Genomic DNA, 18,735 nt, shown 5'->3' on the forward strand with positions numbered 1-18,735 from the left:
CAAGGATCAAATGAGAGCCTATCTGTAAAAAGCAATGAAAAATCTTCAAACCTAATATAAATGTGAACTATTATTAGTAGAGAAGGTGCTATCATGCTATCAGACAAAACAAAAATGAAAGTTTAAACACCAAGAGAGACAGAGAGACTATAAAGTGTTTAAAGGAAGCATACACAACAAACCAATATCAGTACTAAATTTATATGTGCCAACTGGCATAGCATCTAAATTCATAAAAGAAAAAACCATTGGCCAAAAAACCCAAAGCAAAACCACAAAAAACCCACTGTATAACTGCAGTCGATTTTTAATATTCCTTTATCAGAGCTGGAAAAATCTAACATAAAGAGAAATAAAAATTACAGAACTGAACAAACTGTTGGAGAATTGAGCTAAAAACCATGGCTTTCCTCTGAATATGAATACTAAAGAAAACACTTATTTCTTAGCATTGTACAATATCTTTACAAAAATAAACCATGTTCTAGGACACAAAAATTATACATTTTTAAAAGAAATACTAACCACATCTTTTATGGACCATAATGTAATAAAAATGGTAATTAATATAGGGAACACAAACAAAAGCTATAGACCTAAATGAAGACTTAATGGCATTTTGAAAATAAGTGGGTCAAATTCTAGAAAAATGAATAACTGTGAAAAAGAATGAACATACCTACATCAACAAAAGAGTTAGCTAACTGAATATGTAGTTTTAAAAATTAGAGAATAAACAAACCCCAAATCATCATGAGATGAAATTTTGAAAATTCCAGAAGAAATAGATCAGACTAAAGAACTGACAAACAAAACTAAAACCTAGTTCTTTGAAAAGGCTAATACAAAAGAGTTAATGGCAGAGCTAGGAATGTAACTCAGCTCTCTTGACTCCCAGTCCAGTAATCTTTCTACTGCCCCACATTCATTAGGGGGGAGTTCTTTCCCAATTCTGGCTTCTAATTTGTGTCCCAGAAATGAACTCCCTTTCCCTTTGTTTCCAGTGTACTGAAACATTCGGTGGATGCAACATATGAAGAACAGGGTCCAAGCCCTGGCTTCCGGATGGAGCTGTCCATCTTCTACGTAGTCTACTTTGTTGTGTTTCCCTTTTTCTTCGTCAATATCTTCGTGGCATTGATCATCATCACCTTCCAGGAGCAGGGAGACAAAGTGATGTCAGAATGCAGCCTGGAGAAGAATGAGGTACCTTGTGAGTCCTGGCCTTCCACAGAGGAACACTGGCAGGTGGTGAGGGGAGAGTTCTTAGCTGACATCTGGGGCTGTTAGGGAGGCTTCTTTCCTTTCACCTCAGCAGCACAAGGTTCTTGGTAATGTTCTTGGTAATGGGCTTGGGATTACAAACCATCTGTGTATCTTGATCTTTTTTTTTAAACCACAGTTGATTTGTAAAGAGACCACTGGGTTTGATATGACATAAAAGTCATACATTTTTCTATGTAATGATTCTTAGGTGGGAAACTTATTTGCCTCTGGCTTTTTCCATGAATCTCTGCAGAAACACACCTAGACCCCAAATGAAAAATTCTTTGTCCACTCATGGACATGGTTGACCCTATGAGGGTATGGTCATGCCCCTTGACTAAGAACAGGGACTCTCTAAGATGATACAGTAATTAAGAGGAATGCTTTGGTGTCCATGAGTTCTCTCAATAGGAGGCAGCCATTTTTCTTCCTTCCAGTTCTGGGTTTTACTTTGATGAGTCTGTCAGGCAGGGAAACTGAGGCTTGTGTTCCTGAAAGAAGTAACCTTGTTGCAAAAAAATCTGATCTTCCTCTGAAGGTACTAAGATTTAGGAAAGTATCTTTTATTTGAAGGCAGTAGTAGCCAGATCCATCCCAGCCCCCACCCCATACATCTATATCACCACCTTTGCCTAGCCCAAGTCCAGGACTTAAGTGAGATAAGAACTTGGCAGATTTAAGGCAAGCAGACAGTTGAATTACAATCAAAACTGTGGCCCGTCTCCTGAGTTTTGAAGAGTTTATAGGTGCTACATATAGCACCTCTTTTTTAGAGGCAGAGGTATAAAGCAAATTGGTCGTGCCTTAGCTAGCAATGGCTTAAGTTATCATAGCCCTGACCAAGGTGCCCACAGTCCCCTGGGGGAAGGGATCCTGTTGGTCATGGAAAGACTTAATGGTCCTCTCACTTCTGACTGTAAACTGTATGGTCCAAATTTGACTTGGAACCTTAAGTGGTCCCTGGGACTTACTTCCCTCCCTGGAAGTCATCCAGTTTGGGACCCATTCTACTTGAACAGTTGTAGACTGTAAAAGTACCAGCTTATGTGTGATTGGCAACCTGGCCATTTATGTTGAGATACAGGGGATGCAGAACAGCCACTGCTACCACAGGAATAGCAATGTGATATAGAAAGAGCACTGGTATGGAAGTCAGAGGACACGAGTTCAAGTTCCTGCTCTTCTATGACTTGGACAAGATTACATGGGTGGTGAGTGATACTGGACAAATCACTTCACTCTCTGAGCTTCAATGGTGATGATATACTAGCCACATGAATGGTTATGAGGTTAAAAGGATAGTGTAACAGTAAGTGGACAAAAATGTGCCATTTATAAACAAATTGTAAAACATGGTATCATTCTGATGACTACAAGGGGGCACTGGTCATGAGGAAAAAGGCAATAGAGCTCCTCCGGGAAGTCCAGTGGTCAAGCCGCTTCAGGTTTTGACTGCCAGCAGTCTTGAGGGATAAGGGCACCAGACATGCTAGGAAAGGTTTTTAGTTGTCTCTCTTCACCTTTTCAGAGGAGATGCGCTTCCCTTTGCCGCTGGCTCCTCCAAGCTCATTGTGCTGTCCCCCTCTCTCCCTGCAGAGGGCTTGCATAGACTTTGCCATCAGTGCCAAGCCCCTGACCCGTTACATGCCTCAGAACAAGCAGTCCTTCCAGTATAAGACGTGGACATTTGTGGTATCCCCACCCTTTGAGTATTTCATCATGGCCATGATTGCCCTCAACACGGCTGTCTTGATGATGAAGGTGAGTAATCTCATGTCATTAGGGCATGGGCTGCTCTTGATGCTGGCTCAGCATGGGACAGGTGACACTCTGAAGCTAGGTGGGAAATAGGAATCCCCCTAGGAAAAGTAGCGGTGGAATCCTTGTCCCTGCTGCCATATTAAAAGGGAATTCAATTCTAGTCAATAGATATTTATTGAGTGCTTCCCTTGTATGAAGTGCATGTAAGGAAAATGAATATTTGACCTCAATTGTCTCAGTGTTGATGACTTAGCGCTTTTGCTGTGTTAGTGTAGATTGGTTGCTTCAGAAAACTATGGTATAGTTGAAAAATCTCTGGATTTGGAGTCAGAGGATCTGAGATAGAATCCTTACTCTGCCCCTAATGATAGGTGTGACCTTCAGCAAGTCACTTCTCCTTTCTGGGTCTTAGTTGGCCTCTGGGTAAACTGAGAGAATTGGATTAGATCAGAGGAGAAAAGGGGGGGAGGTTGTTTTTATCCAACCTGTGAGCTGAGTGGTTTTTTCATTTGAAAATAAATGAGTCAGAGTTGGCCTTTGGACTGTGCTTTGCTGACCCCTAGACTACATGGTGTTACTGGGTGGTATGGTGGATAGAATACTGGACCTGGAGTCAGGAATTCATTTTCATGTGTTCAAATCCTGCCTCAGACATTTGCTAGCTATGTGACCCTGGGCAAGTCACTTAGCCCTGTTTACCACAGTTTCCTCATTTGTAAAATGAGTTGGAGAAAGAAATAACAAACCCTAAATGGGATCACAAAGTGTTGGACACAAATGAAAAACAACTAAACTACAACAAAAAGACTAGATGGTCTCTTAAATCCTTTCCCACCTTAGCTCTTTGATCCTATGATTCTAAGAACCTCACTAGTGGCTGAAAACCCAGGCAAGTTAGCTTTTTTTATCATGTGCTATATATGTCCCCTTTAACATTTACCCCTCTCTTTCCTCTCCTGACTAGTTCTATGGTGCCCCCTATGAGTATGAAATGATGCTGAAGGGCTTGAATATTGTATTCACTTCGATGTTCTCCATGGAGTGTGTGCTGAAGATCATCGCTTTTGGGGTGCTGGTATGTTCTCTGTCCATCTTTTTCAACTGAATAATTCTTAAGAGCATGCTAGGCACAAGGACCCCATGAGTACTCAGTGCTGGTAATAAAGAGGAGAAATATGACATAGTCCGTGTCGTTAAGGAGCTTATATTCTTACATATTTACAAATTGGTAAATTAGAAAAAGGATGATATTTGACATCAGAGTCCCTGAATTGAAATCCCAGCCCTGCCACTTGCTACTTATATAATTTTGTTTAAGTCACTCCAGATTCTCTGGGCCTCAGTTTCATCATCTCTGAGATAAAGAGGTTGGACTAGATAAGCTCTAAGGTCCCCTCAAGTTCTAAATTTATGATCCTGTTATACTTAGTAGGATGCATAGTAGCTTGTGATAAGGACAAAGATCTAGATAAGAGAAATCCAGGCAAAATGCTCTAAGATATTTGTGGAAGAGGAGATCACTTTCAATTGAGGAATCAAGAAAGGCTTTATAAAGGAGGTGGCAGGTGCCTATCCTTGGCATTTGAACAGGTAGAGATGTGAAGGGAGGGCATTCCAGAGGAAGGGATGGCCCTCATTGAGGTATGGGAGTAGTGGAATTTGAGGTGCTCATAGTGAAGACTAGAGGCAAAGAGTGTAGACTCTAAAAGTTTAGCATTGAATAGTGGGGGTAGGGGGGATCTAGAATGATAGCTTAAGTTGTTAACAAAGTAATAGATGGTCTATTTTTAGGATGGGAGAGCAAGACTTTTTGTTTTTTTACCAGTAGGAAAAGAGACACTCGAGAAGTTAAGAGAGACAGAGACAGAGAAAGAGAGAGACAGACAGGAGAGGGGGGATAGAGAGAGAGGAGGAGGAGAGAAAGAGGACAGGGGAGGGAAGAGGAGGGAAGGGGAGAGAGACAAAGAGAGAGAAGAGGAGGGGACAGAGAAGAAGAAGAAAAAGAAGAAGGAGGAGAAAGAGGAGGAGGAGGAGGAGGAGGAGGAGAAGAAGAAGAAGAAGAAGAAGAAGAAGAAGAAGAAGAAGAAGAAGAAGAAGAAAAGAGAGGAGAGGGAAGAGAAACAGAGAGAGATATAAAAAAAGGTAGAGGAAGGAGAGTTGGGTGGGAACAGGAGAGTACAAGGGAGAGAGAGACAGATAGAGACACAGATCCTAGAGAAGATTGAGAAGGATGGCATCAAAATCACAAGTACAAGTGCTATCTTTAATTAGGAAGAGGGTCATTATTCCTCTGAGGCTGAGGACAAGGAGACAAGGATGGGTGAGGACATGAAGAGGAGAACATTTCAGTGAAGTAAGACTTGAGGTCAGCTATGAGAGAAGGGGACAAAAGCAGAGTCCTGGGTTCTGAGAGGAGACAGAAGATGGTCTGAAAAGGTCACTGTGTGGAGTTTGATAGGTAATCATTCTATCAATTAAAAAAGATTTCTGTAGAGCAGTGAAGCCCAGTTGAGGTCAGATAGCATGAATTTGTAGTGGATGTAGGCTGCAAAGTTTTTTGACTCCTAACAGTAGCTAAGTAGCAAAAGCAAATAAGGTGAATCAGGTTTTGAAATTAGCAAGGACAGTACACAAGAGGCAAGGAGTTTTAGGGTGGAGAGGAATCACTTATACTCTCTACTTAAAAGATTGATTAGTATGTAAAAGAAGGGATTTGCATTGAAAGAGAGGATAGTGAATTGGGGAAAAGGAAGTGGTAGGGATTGGGGAGAACGAGGCTACAAAGTGGGTAAAAAGCAGGTTTAGGAGGAATGAGGCAGTGGGGAGGGGCGGGGAGGAGGAAAGACTGTGATCACAAAAGGGAATTCTGGAGACAAGATCTTAGAGGTGGAGCCATTTAGAGGTGATGGGGAGGACTAAGGTGCAACCACTGAGACCAAATGTCTCTTGGCATTGGGGAAGCTGTTAGGAGGCAAGGATGTTAGAAGGACCATTGACATGAATGATGAAGTTACCTTGGATGATGGTAGGGGTGATGGAGAATATCAATCCAGGTGCTGGTCACTAAGGTGGGAGGTTGTCCAAAAAGTCAGCATTCAGAATCTGAACTGGGTGATATCATTGGATGATGTGACTTCAGAGGTAGAGAGCTTATGGAGAGATGATAAAAGCCAGGGGGCAGTGGGCATCAAGGAAAGCTAAAGAGCATGATGACTCTTCCTCTTGGTCCTCGGAGTGCTGGTCCATGAAAAAGAGCTGCCACGCTGGAGCTTGGGAAGGGGGGGGTGGGGTGTGAATGTGAAACCTCCTGGCCCTTGCTAACCAGCCAGCCTGTTTTCTTCTTCAATGCTCCTTATAGCGAGCCTAAACAAGAGCCACGTGGCTTAGCTGCAGGTAGAGGGGAATTTAACTTCATTCCTCACCCCACCCCTATATCTTGGGCCTCTCGGAAGAGCCTGAGTTGTCAGCATGGGGCAAAGGAGCCAGAAGAGGGGGATCCTGGAGCATGTGGGGCCCTATCTGTGACTGCAGCATAGTTCTTCTCATGACCATGCCAGGGCTTCCTCCTCAAAATGTAGATATTCTAATGCTGGCATATGGTTGATCAAGTACCAAAGGAAATCGTGGCTTTCCTAACATACTAAAATTTAAGGTTTGAGGAGGAGCTTGGAATGATCCTTGGAAAGCCTCAGGTGAGGAGATATTTTTGTCAAAATGCCCATCCTCAATGGGTAAATCCCATTAAATTAAGACTCACTTGAGCCAACTAGGTGGTGCAGTAGATAGAGTGCTGGGCCTGAAGTCAGGAGGACTCGTCTTTCAGAGTTCAAATCTGGTCTCAGACATTTATTAGCTGTGTGACCCTGAGCAAGTCACTTTACCCTGTTTGTCTCAGTTTCCTCATCTGTAATATGAGCTGGAGAAGGATGGCAAACCACTCTGGTATCTTTGCCAAGAAAACCCCAAATGGAGTCACAAAGAGTCAGACAGGACTAAAACAACTGAACAAGCTCTTGGGCCATTCTCTGCCAGGGATGAATTTGTTTAGCCAGTTGGGATCATGTTTATGGACATGTCCACAGTTAGGTCCCTAGTGGGGACCTCGGCCACATAAACGTGTGTCTTGTGGCTCCTAATTCTGTTTGAATCTGGGAATGCCCTAGTAACAACTACAAAGCCTATCTTTTTTGGTAGTCAGGTGTGGACTCTGATCAGTTTCTGGCTTGTACCCTTGGCTAACACATTTAACAATGAATGACTCACTGCGATCATCTAGAGTTCATGGTTTTATCAGTTCCTTGCCCCCTACTCCCATCCTAATTTACTTCCTCTAGTTTCCATTTCATTCTGTAGTTTCACCATCAGTCAGACAATATTTTCTGTCCTTTTTATCTCCTAGAATTATTTCAGAGATGCCTGGAATGTTTTTGATTTTGTAACAGTATTGGGAAGTATTACTGATATTTTAGTAACAGAGATTGCGGTAAGTATGATTTATTTTCTCTTTTTCATTGTCAGAAAAAAACCGATTTCCTCATGAAATGTGTTCTTTTCGTTCCTCCCAGAGGCACCTTCAGAGTTGGTTGTTGGTTCCTTTTCTAGAGAGGACCAACAGCTATCTGGAGCTCTTCTTTTTTCAGGAAGATTAGGCCTACTTTCCCCTAAGAGGACTCAGGAGCGGGAAGTTATGCCCCAGCTTAGCCAAACTGGCTCCTGAATGAGGGTATATGTAGGCTATTAAAAATGAACTAGAGAGCTGTGTGGCAGATTGGTGAATTTGATCAGTGCATGATCAGTCATAGCAGAAGGGATCCCTATACTCACGGATTAACTGAGACTGTCAAGGGGCTAACTGAGTGGTTCAGTGGAGAGCTCTGAGTGGACCAAAGACTTTTCAGCTGAAGTGTCCACAGGTATAAGGGGAGATGTAAGAGAACAGTTAAGGCAGAGTCCCAAATGACAGCAATTTGTACCTCCCAGAAGGAAAGAAATATCTCATATCTCCTTCACCAATAGCTGAAGACTAAGAGGGAAGTCTGGGTCAATGAATCAAATGCTAGACCTGAGCAAAGGGTCACATGAATGCTGGCTCAGGGAGCCTTCAGTGGTGATTGATAGCCATCTCTAGTCTTATGAAGGGACCAGTGGCTCTCTCAGTCTTATGTCCTTTGGCCTCTGAAAGCCTGTCTGAGTAGGCTTTGTGTGAGCAAAGGAAAGTTGTAGATACTAGGCCAGTAAGAAGGAAGTGCCTGTTTCCCAGAACTTGGGCTGGCTTCATCAGTAGGTGGCAGTAGACACTGTGACAACTCTTCTCCTTTCCCTACCCCCTAATTGTCTCCTCCCCAAACATCTTGATATCAGAATGTTAAAAGCTTCCTTCATTACTTTGACTTAAGTCTGTGCTCCCTATGAAAATGTAAGTACTTCTGGAAAAACCTCCATATGGGGTTTTTTGAGTCATTTACACCTTAGTGTGAATGAGTTGGTATGACTAGTCCCTGAAAGAAGGTTCTGCTAGGGTCTGAGTATGGTAATAATCTGAAGGCACTTAGGAAGGAAAGACTATGGTGAGGAGGGTCTAAGACAGAAACTTTACTGACCCCTGCTGTGTTGCTTGAGTCTTTGGAAGAGTGATCAGGAGCTTAATCCAGATCTGGGTTTAGAAGGGACATTTTAAGCAAGATAATCTATTGGATTCCCCTCTGGCCTGTGCCCATAAATCTAAGACCCATAGAATCTTAGAGCTGGAAGGCACCTCAGCTACCATTTAGTCCAGTCCATACCAAAAGGAATCTCCACTACAGTATGCCCAACAAGTGGTCATCTATCTTCCTCTCTAAGAGTTCCAGTGAGGGGCTCCCCAGTTGTAGCTGATCCCACTTTTAGACAGCTTTAATTGCTGTGAAGTCTTTCCTGGCATCAAATCTATATTTGTCTCTTTGCAGTTTCTGCCCTTCCCTTCCGGTTCTGTCACCTGAGGCCAAAGCGAACAAGTTTAATGCTCCTTCTTAGTGGTGGCACTTCAGATACTTGATATCTGAATGCCATGATAAAATTCTCATTTGGAGAATTAAGGTTCCCAAATAGCTTCTACCACAAGAGCAGGGCATTTTGAACCCCATGGGATTGACTCTTCGTTGCACTTCACTTTGACAGTGTTCACAGCCTCAATTTCCTGTGGTAGCCATGAGTGCTAACGGTCCAAGCATCTGTCCAGAAATGTTCTTCTTAGCTTTGTTGCTATCATCCCCCTCCAGGGTACTCACTTTTTGTCTTTGACTTGTTTCCCTTTGACCTTTCTCCATGTTGTCAATTTAGAGCTTCTCCAATGGGATTTCAGTTGCTATACTCAGTGTGCTAGGGTCTCTATAAGTTATCCTCATTGGTGATCGTTCCTACTAATACCTCAGCACACAAGTATTCACCAATGCATTTTTCCATTAACAAATCAATCACTAAAACACTTAAAATATTATCTGAAGTATATTGAAAATGCAAAGCAAATACATAATATTTATATAACATATAACATAAACCTGAATCATACTTTCCCACCAATACATATGGTATATATGGAGAGAGTAGGCACACACTTTGAGTCTTAGGGTGCTAAGGCATACATGTAGGAAATTCATGTGGCCAGGACAACTCACAATTGTCTTGGGAACTGTCCATAAAAGTTTCTTGATAAGCATAGCTTCTGTGTGAACAAATACTTTCACTATTAAACTGAGATGATCCATGCTATGCTGGACTAACACCTCACTAGACACAGCATCTGAGCTGGACAAAAAAGCCTGCTAGGTTTCTTTTTTAGTGTTCTATTCTCCAAGCTTTTCCCCTGCTTAGCTTGGGTTTGCTCTTTGACAGCAGCTGTAGTATCCATCACATCTAGCTTCAGTCTTAGATGATGCCTTCAGCTGAAGTAGTGTTATACTTTTTTTTTTTTTTTTTTTTTTTTAGGAAAAGGCTGCAACCCTTATCCTCAAAGGCTCTCCAACTCTGCGTCTTTGGCAGTTTTCTTCTCTTTCTTCCTTGTTTTCCCACTCAACAATTACAATATATACAGTGCCAATAAGTATCTTTGGGCTTCTGTTTTACTCTATAGCAAGTAGCAGTAGGGAGCAAAAGTATATTCTTTCCATTCTTTCTCAACAAGTCATATATAAATAATGAGCAACTGCCTGTCATGAAAATCATTAGTTCCTATCTCAGAACACTCAGAACATTTTCTTCAGTACACTCAATAAGATCTATGCCCCAGACAACTGAACTATCATGGCCCAACCCCCTTACATTTATAAGGGTGGCAACCTCAATGCAAGGATTAGCTTATGTTTACCTTCCCAAGGACTAGCTTATGTTTATCTTCCTTGGTAAACTGTTACAACTTGTTCATAGTTATTGAAATGAAAGATCTTAAGATTCTTTTTTAGTAGTCTACTCTGTATCCAGGCTTAGCAAAATATGAATAGGAGAGAAGGGGCTTCCATGCCAGGGAAGTTTGTCCTTTAGATCCTTTCCTAGCTGTTGGAGAGAAATTCTTCAGTCATTTGCTGTTTCTGTGCTAAGCCAAGTACAATTTTGATCTACTGCTGAGTAATTCTCACCCTCAAATAACAGTAATAGATATTTTTCTGAGCTATTTATGCAATTAACTAAAAGAAACACTTTGCATACATAAGCATGACTTGTTCAGCAAAAACCAAAACTGAATTCTTCACATCCTAAGGCTTCTGGGGCTACAAGATATGTGACGACATCATCTAGTCCAGCTTTTAGCCTTCAGGGAAGCCATAGTTATGAAAGCATGTGCAGGTCAATTTCTTATCCACTCCCCTAGAGTTCTCACTTCAGCCTTGTAGTCATCCCTAATACATGTGGATGTCCTTCCTCCCCTCCCCTTATCCTTAATCTGGGCCATGATCTCAGACAAGGGCAACATAAGGCTGCAACGTTCCTGCTACTTGCATTTTGGTTTACTCTTGGCTAAGATATGTCATGGAAAAAGAGTATACCTCTTACTTCCTTGTGCTCTCTCAGCCTCTGACAGGAATAAGAAAGCTCAGAATGTGTTGCTTTTGAGTCTCAGAAACACCAATCTTTTTCCATGTGAAGACATTCATGAACTTCTTTATCTGACTAGAAGCACACACATTATTAATCTTTTACTATAATTTTTCTTGATATCCCCAAGACACTGGTAATGTAGAGTAGTGGGAACAACACTGAATTTCGAACACAAAAGTCCTGAATTGGAATCCTGCCAAAGTCATTTTACCTTTTTTTCTGGACTTCAGTTTCCTAATCTTTGAAATGAGAGTATTTGATTGGATAATCCCTAAGGTGTCTTCCAGCTCTAAATCTGTGATCTTCAGAACAATCCATTGTCCAAAGAAAAAATGAAGGGGCACTGAATTTACTTATCTAAGAAATTCAGGGTTAAAATAAACACAAACAAAACCCCCTATGATTTAAAGGAACAGATGGGCTGGTTTGGTATAAGTTACCAAAAGTGGCTATCAACACTGATCAGGTTCACCAAGTTAGGGGTGCCATTTCCATGGGTAGAGGCATGAAGGCAGTATCTTCATGATCCTTGTCACCTTTATTCCAAGGGAACCAGGCATGGTAGGTTCCAGATTTTTTCTACAATTGATATGGCACAAAGCCTTTTCTTCTAAGAGCTTGGGAGCACTCAAGACACTTAGACAGAATGGTTTTCTCCTTGGAAATCATGTTTACTTTGATAAAATGTAGCCACCTCAAACCCTTAGCTGTCAGCTCCATTGCCTGAAGTCTAAAGTGGGTCTGCATTTTTTTTCCTTGCCTTGCTGCATAGGATGAAACTAGAGTGACTGGGGTGGGGTGTTGGGGTTGGAAGGAGGGAGATGGTGGGGGAAAGCATAAAATCTTGTTGTAAAATGCTGATTACAAGCAGATCACAGGGTGAACTTCACTCTAGGCAGACACAGCTGTTGTTCCCATGTTCTTTTCCAAGACTTTGATGCTTTCTAGTGTGCATAGCCAAATCTCCACCCTGTCCACTCCACCACCCTAATTCTGGACATTCTGTGTCCTAATCTTGGGTAACACAGAGAAACTGGGAAAATAATTTGACCCAAATCTGCAGTGAGCATCATTGCTCAAACTATTGAACAGGTAAGGTCCGACTCTCTTATGTCCTTCCTTGGAGTGAGTTGGTCAGCAGAGGGATGGATGAGCTTCCAAGTGAACTGAATGCTCCTTTGCTAGGCCTTTGTGAGCCTTCTTGATCCCCAAGACTGTGGTGTTCTCATGCTGCTCATTGCCTATCCTGCCCAGAATTAGAATAAGTTCTGTTTCTGGTAGAGCCATGGCCCTGGATGCTGGCCAAGGCTCCTGTGGAAAGCAGATGGCCAGTTACATTGGTGGTGGATTCTGGGCCAGTACCCCAAGAGGGAATTGAGCTGGACAACTTAAGCCATGGAAGCTCTGGACACCATCTCAACCCAGTGTATTACCCCTAGTCCCCTGGGGATCTCTAACCTTAAATCCCCCTAGCTTTTTTACTTTTACCAAGTAAAGGTCAAAGAGATTCATAGTACTTTCTCTTGGGTCTGCTGTCTGTCGTGTCCTTTGTGGAAGTAATTTTCTTCCTTGGACAAAACCTTGTCATTTTCTTCAACCAAATGTGTAAATCAAGCCAATGAGATCCAGCTGAACCTGCCACTAGGAAAAAAAGGTGTATGAAGGTGTGTTAGCACTTTAAAAGAAAAGATTATCCATAAATTCACACTTTTTTTTGCTAACCTAGGGACAACTCTTAGGGAGTTGTGTGTGTATGTGGGTTCAGAAAGCATACAGAAAAGGGTCTCCAAACTAGGATCAAACAGCCATCAAATTCCAATAAAATTTCTTTGCCTAGAAATAAAAACATTCCTTGTCTACAAAATGCCTTCAAATCTCCATTACAAAAAGAAATGCAAAGAATTCCCACTCAGTCCCTTGAACTCTAAGGTTTTCAAAGAAAGGTTTTGGTGTGATGCATTTTGAGAATATGAATAATGACCCCCAATCAAATAATCTTCCAGTCAAGTTTTCAGAGTTTGAGTTTTTTACTTGTCCTGATGACTCATTTTCTCTTTTGTTTTCTGTTTTGTTCCTTATTTTCCTTAACCTTCCTGCTGAATCACGCCATCCAATCAACATACAATGCGAAAACCCATGTCTCCGTCTGTATGTTGTGCGCCTGCTGCTCAAAAATACCCCACTTTGTAAATAATCTTGCCAATGTCCATCCATGAAAACATCACATATAGGAAACGGTTGGTTTCATGAATTTTAACAGTTCTTAAAATTTTCTGCTTTGATTTGGTCGTCTTTCTGTTTACTCCCTCCTCCTCTTTGGTTCTTTAAATGCAGCATTCCCTTGCACTAGCGAAACTCAGTATGTGTGTGTCTTGCGCTGTTGTCCTGGACCCAGCTGGCTTCCTCGTGTCTTCCTCTCTCTCCTCTGGCTTGTTGGGCCTTAAAGCCCAGCAGAAGCTCCCAGCAGGCACGGGGCTTTGGACAGCAGCGGTGTGCCTTGCTGCCTATTTTAAAAAGGATGCCGGGAAACAACCACAGGCATTATTTTGGTCTAGACAGTGTCTAGGTAGGGGGGGTGGAGTTCAATTGGCCCCTGGAATTGGAAAGGGCTCAGATCCTGGAAAAGACCTCAATTGCTGAAGACTGGCTCTGGACCAGAGTCCGCTCAGCCCTTACGATGCTGGTTGTTGTACACAGCATAGCCCAGAAGGCAGTTTTGTTCTGCCTTGGGTGTTTCTGTTGCACAATTGCCATCACCTCCTTATATTGTATTCTAGTCTCTCCTCCCTGCTTGGCCACAGGATCTTTCACCTCCAGTTTGTCCAGAGAACAGAACTCCAGGAAAGCTAAAGTAGGAAATGTTGTACGCCAGTCATGTCCAATCTGAAGTTTTTTGGAAACATTGGTGGAAAAGTCCAATATGTCAGAGTATCAACAGAGGGGAACGGAAATGAGAAGCAAGGCTGCTGTGATTCAGATGAATTGTACTGGACTGCCTCTGATGTTACAGCATTGTATTTCTTTCTGCATGTGCTGGCCTACATTACTTGTGGGGGCTTGGCAGCCACATGTGGCATGACCTGGACCAGCAACACTACATTAGTCACCAACCCTAGTGTTACCATACAAGTGAGATCCAAAGCCAAGCCACCAGCTTCCATACCTGTCCTACTTCTCCCTTGGCCTCCCTTGATCTTCCTTTGGATGTGAATTTAGCAGTAATCAACAAACACAGATATTTCAACATACAAAGAACGAAGAAGAAGATTGTATAAGAAATTGGAAGGAGGTCACAAATAGCAGTTGTGGCACTTGATCTTTTCAGGACTCTGCCCAAGTGATCTCTGCTCCAAGTAACATGCTTTTTGCTTGGTCACTTTTCACTCCATAATAGCCAGTCTTTGACCCCACCAAATCTTATATGCTTCCTCATAGGCTGCAGTCTCTCACTCCCCTTCCTCTGACTGCTTCTATTCGACTTTCACTGGTGCTGGGCAAGACAACATCTACGTGGCCCCTAAGAACTCCCAGTCTCCTACCACCAGACTTGGATCTCAAAGTTGGACTGAGCTCACTTGTGGGCCTGTGACTATGGAAATTTCAGATTCTTAGACCAAGAGTAGCAACAGGTCCCAGGATAGGGGTGTTTTCCTAAATCATTCCAGGAACCAGAGACACTTTACATAGAATGAATATGACTTTGACCCTGACTGGATGGCCAGGGCTCAGAGGCATTGGAATTCAGGATTACTGTGTCCTGTGAGAACTGTGTTTGCATGGGCTCATGTGTGTGTGTGTGTGTGTGTGTGTGTGTGTGTGTGTGTGTGTGTGTGTGTGTGTGTGTGTGTGTGTGTAGGGGGGCGGGGTTTGCGGAGGTAGGGAGGGACAAAGGCAGAGAATACAGGACTGCTAAAATGGAGAAATAATTAGTTTCAAAAGAAGATACCTTTATACCATGCTGGGCAGGATCCTGAGGTCAAGAATATACCCTTCTGGGTCTCATGGTGATAAATTTTCAAATGAAAAAGTTAGTTCACAAATCTTTAGTGAATATCCATCATGCAGAGGACCCTGTGCTTGATATACTATGGGGAAACAGATGAGTAATTCAGTTAGAATCATTAAACAATTTATTAAGTGACTGCTATGAGTTAATCACTGCTTGGCACTGGGGAGGTCAGATGGAAATCTAGACCTGTGATTTCATTGGTATAGGGAATTCCCAAGTGACAAGACTTCCTCTATCAATGCAGGTCAGTCAGCACCTTTTCTGTAACTTGGGGGCTTAGAGAGTTGTATGGGGCACAGGGAGGGTGCCCAACATCATGCAGCCAGTGTGTATTAAGAAGTGGACCTGAAACTGGTCTTTCTAACTCCTAGGCCTGCTCTATCTTCTACATGATGCTAACTCTTATTGGAAATACCAGGATAAAAAGAAAAGACACAGTTCTTCCTCACAAGGTACATATATTCTCTGAGGAGAGGAGAGTACAACATATAGACATATAAGTATGTAATACAAGGTATTAGGTGATGTGACAAAGAAGAGGTTCAGATAAGATGAGTTAAGGAGTGCATTCCAAAGTTGGAAAATAGCACATGAAATAGTTCAGTTGAGTTGGACTGTAGGGTATGTGAAATAAAGCCCAAAAGGTGGGTCAGAGCCAATTTGTGGAGGGCATTAAATGTCAGAGGTACTAGGGAGACATGGACGGTTTTGCAGCAGACAAGTGATATCATCAGACCTGTGCCTTAGGAAGGTTCTTTTAGTAGCTCTGTGAAGGATAGGTGGAGTGGCAAGAGCCTAGAGACTGAGAAACCATTTGGGAAACTATTGTAGCAATCTAGGCAAGAGGTGATAAGGACCTAAACTGAGGCAGAGAGTGAAAGGAAAATAGAGGGTGGATACAAGGGGTGTTGTAAGGGTAGATTTGACAGAACTTGGCACATGGCAAGTTGGGCACAGAAGAAAAGGAGTCAGAGAAGACTCTTAGAAGCCCTGGCTGCCTTCAAAGCTCAGCTAAAGCACTTATATGAAGCCTTTCCTCCTCCCTTCTCTGCTGCTAATGCCTCCTCCACTCCCATCTCCAATACTTTCCATTTCCTTGTAACTGTATTTATACATTCACCCATTATCCTTTCTGAAAGTGTGTCAGTTCCTTGAAGGCAGGGATTGTTTCATTTTTGTATCCAAGACGCTTAGCAATGTCTGTCACTTTGTAGGTAAGTGGATCCTGAGGCTTCAAGCCTGGGTGACTGCCCACTTTGTTGAGTGCCTGTTACATTTAAGACCTTGTGCTCAGCTGTACTATGGGAAAGAGAGGTGGCAAGGCCCCTCTCCCATCTGGATCAGCTCCTTCCCTAACAGCATATCAACAGAGGACTTTTTGTCTCCAGATTCCCACCTTTACCTAGTACCTGGAAGAGCCCCTTTCCAAATGCTATTCTGAAAATCCATCAACCAACAAACATTTATTAATTAATCAACAAGTCTCTGTTAAGCAGAATTGTAGTTAGCTGTGTGTCTGGCAGCTGAGCCAAGTGTTGGGTAAGTTAAGTGCTAAGCTAAGTGCTGAGTAAAACAGCCCTCTGCCTTCAGGGAGCCTGTCTTCTAATGGAGAACATGCAAGACATACACAGATCAGTTGCAAGGTAACTTTGGGTGACTGTGGAAAGCTTTTAGTTTGACCTGCAACTAACTGGACCAATCTGCATCCTGAAGCTACTGTTCTGGAGCTGGAAGTCAGGTCCCTAATCTTCTCTTCACCTCCACATCTTTCCAGAAGATTCTGCAGAGTATGAGTACCCCGAGGAGGAGAGCCTACACTGCATCTTTATTCTAGCCTTGCTGGGCCATGACTACTGCTTCCTTTCCCGGGAATGAAACCCATAGGCGGCCTGAAGTCAAGCAGTTCCTGAAGCCCAAGGCCCAGCATCTCCCTGTGTTTGCACCATAGTGCATCAGGCATGGGCCTGCCTCACTCTGAAGGAAGCTTTGATGCTGCTGCAGATGCCAAACTATCCTCATCCCAAAGCCAAGGAAAGGCAGTCCCATCAGGGCCTTGTAACCGCTACATGGAGATACTCTTGTGCAACAGAAAACAATCAGGCAGATGGAGAACGTTCATCAGTGGGCAGCCAAGGAACCTGTGGAATACTGCCCTGGTGTTTCCCTGCCATCCTGCATGCATGCAGTTTGGAAAACTGCTAGAGCAGCTATGGATCGGAGGGAGATGCCCCAGCGCCCAACAGTGGGTGCCTAGGCAGTGCTCCCCTGCCAGCCCCAGGCTTCCGGGGCAGCTCCCTCCATAATTCCTTTCCTTCTCTCCAGTTAGACTCTCCTGGGCTGCCTCAGGGAGCCCTTGGGGAGTCTGAAGTGTGACATCTTAGCCTAAGGGGAAAAGGAGCAAAAATTAGGTTAAGTGACAGCAGTTTGTGGAGGTTGAGTTTAGGAAGAAGCTCAATAATTAAGTAAACTTTCACTCGCTTGACTGTGTCTTCTCCCTAACCCCTTCCCTTTCCTCCTCCCACAGAAAAAAATTTGCTGGTGGGCTCTCTTTGAGGAATGGCTAATTTGGGGCATGGTGATTCTGCCTTCTGACTGCTACCAAATCTCAAATCTGCTGGAAGGATGATGAGATGCTAGATGGGTCCCACACTGGCTTGGGGCAGGCATGTTAGTATGAAATCCTGAAAGAGGGAATTCACCTGCAGCCTCTTCCTGCTCTGGGATCCCTTTCTATCCTCTAGGACCCCTACCCAACAGTATTGGGGTGGATGTGAACCTCAGGAGAGACCTAGGGAGACCCTAGGGGGTTCTAGGATTGCTTCAGCTGAAAGCAGTGACCTGAGCCTAGTGGATGAGTACAGAATGAGGAAGTCTGTTCTGATAAACAGCTCTTCACAAAGTCATGGAGTCTGGTCTCTGACAGAAGAGATGAGGAGAATGTGAGAAAGCCTCTCCATTCTCTCCTCTCTGTTCTTTGGACTCCTAACCATAGACCTATGCTCTCAGCCTGAGGTTATAAGCACCTTTGGGCCAATTCTCTTCTGTCAGGATGGAGCTGTAGAAAGAACATTGGATTTGTAGTCTGAGGACCTGGATTCAAATCTCAGCTGGGCCTCCTGCTACCAATGTGACCTTGGATAAATTATCTCACCTCTTGGGACCTCAGTTTTCTCATCTGTGAACTGTGGGGGACAGACTAATTAGCCTTCCAGAACAAAACATGTGATCCTATGATTCACCGTGCCTGGAGGCTCCCTTCCCCCACCCCTTAGACCTGAGAGTTTGTCCTCCTTTGTGTTAACAATGCCCAAAATAGAGAAGAAATAATAACCCACAAGTATCTGGTGCTTTATGTACATTTTCTCATTTGAGCCTCTCTGTAATGCTGCAAGGCAGGTAATGTATACTGGTTATTTCTCTTCTCACACTGCAGATAAAGAGAAGAAACTCAGAGAAATTAATGGACTAATGGACTTTCCCCCCTTTTCCCCAGTCACCCAGTAGGCCTGGGCCTTAAATTCTTCTGTCCCTCTCTTGGGTACCCAGAGAGAGAGAGAGAGAGAGAGAGTCTGTTGTCAGTGAGGTAGCAAACATCACTTTACCAATAGCCTTGAAAGGAAATGAGAAAG

General features: G+C 43.2%; 1 protein-coding gene across 3 annotated transcripts in view; it reads left to right on the forward strand.

Moving 5' to 3' along the window:
- CACNA1B (calcium voltage-gated channel subunit alpha1 B) overlaps positions 1-18,735 on the forward strand; it is a 254,918-nt gene that overhangs the window by 182,676 nt on the left and 53,507 nt on the right. For all 3 annotated transcript variants that reach the window (XM_072633213.1, XM_072633211.1, XM_072633212.1), the window contains 4 exons: positions 1,005-1,206; positions 2,863-3,027; positions 3,992-4,102; positions 7,427-7,510. In XM_072633213.1, coding sequence (XP_072489314.1) covers positions 1,005-1,206; positions 2,863-3,027; positions 3,992-4,102; positions 7,427-7,510 — 562 coding nt within the window. The remainder of the gene's footprint in view (positions 1-1,004; positions 1,207-2,862; positions 3,028-3,991; positions 4,103-7,426; positions 7,511-18,735) is intronic.

This window comes from Notamacropus eugenii, chromosome 1, assembly GCF_028372415.1.
Source record: "Notamacropus eugenii isolate mMacEug1 chromosome 1, mMacEug1.pri_v2, whole genome shotgun sequence".
Lineage (NCBI taxonomy): Eukaryota > Metazoa > Chordata > Mammalia > Diprotodontia > Macropodidae > Notamacropus > Notamacropus eugenii.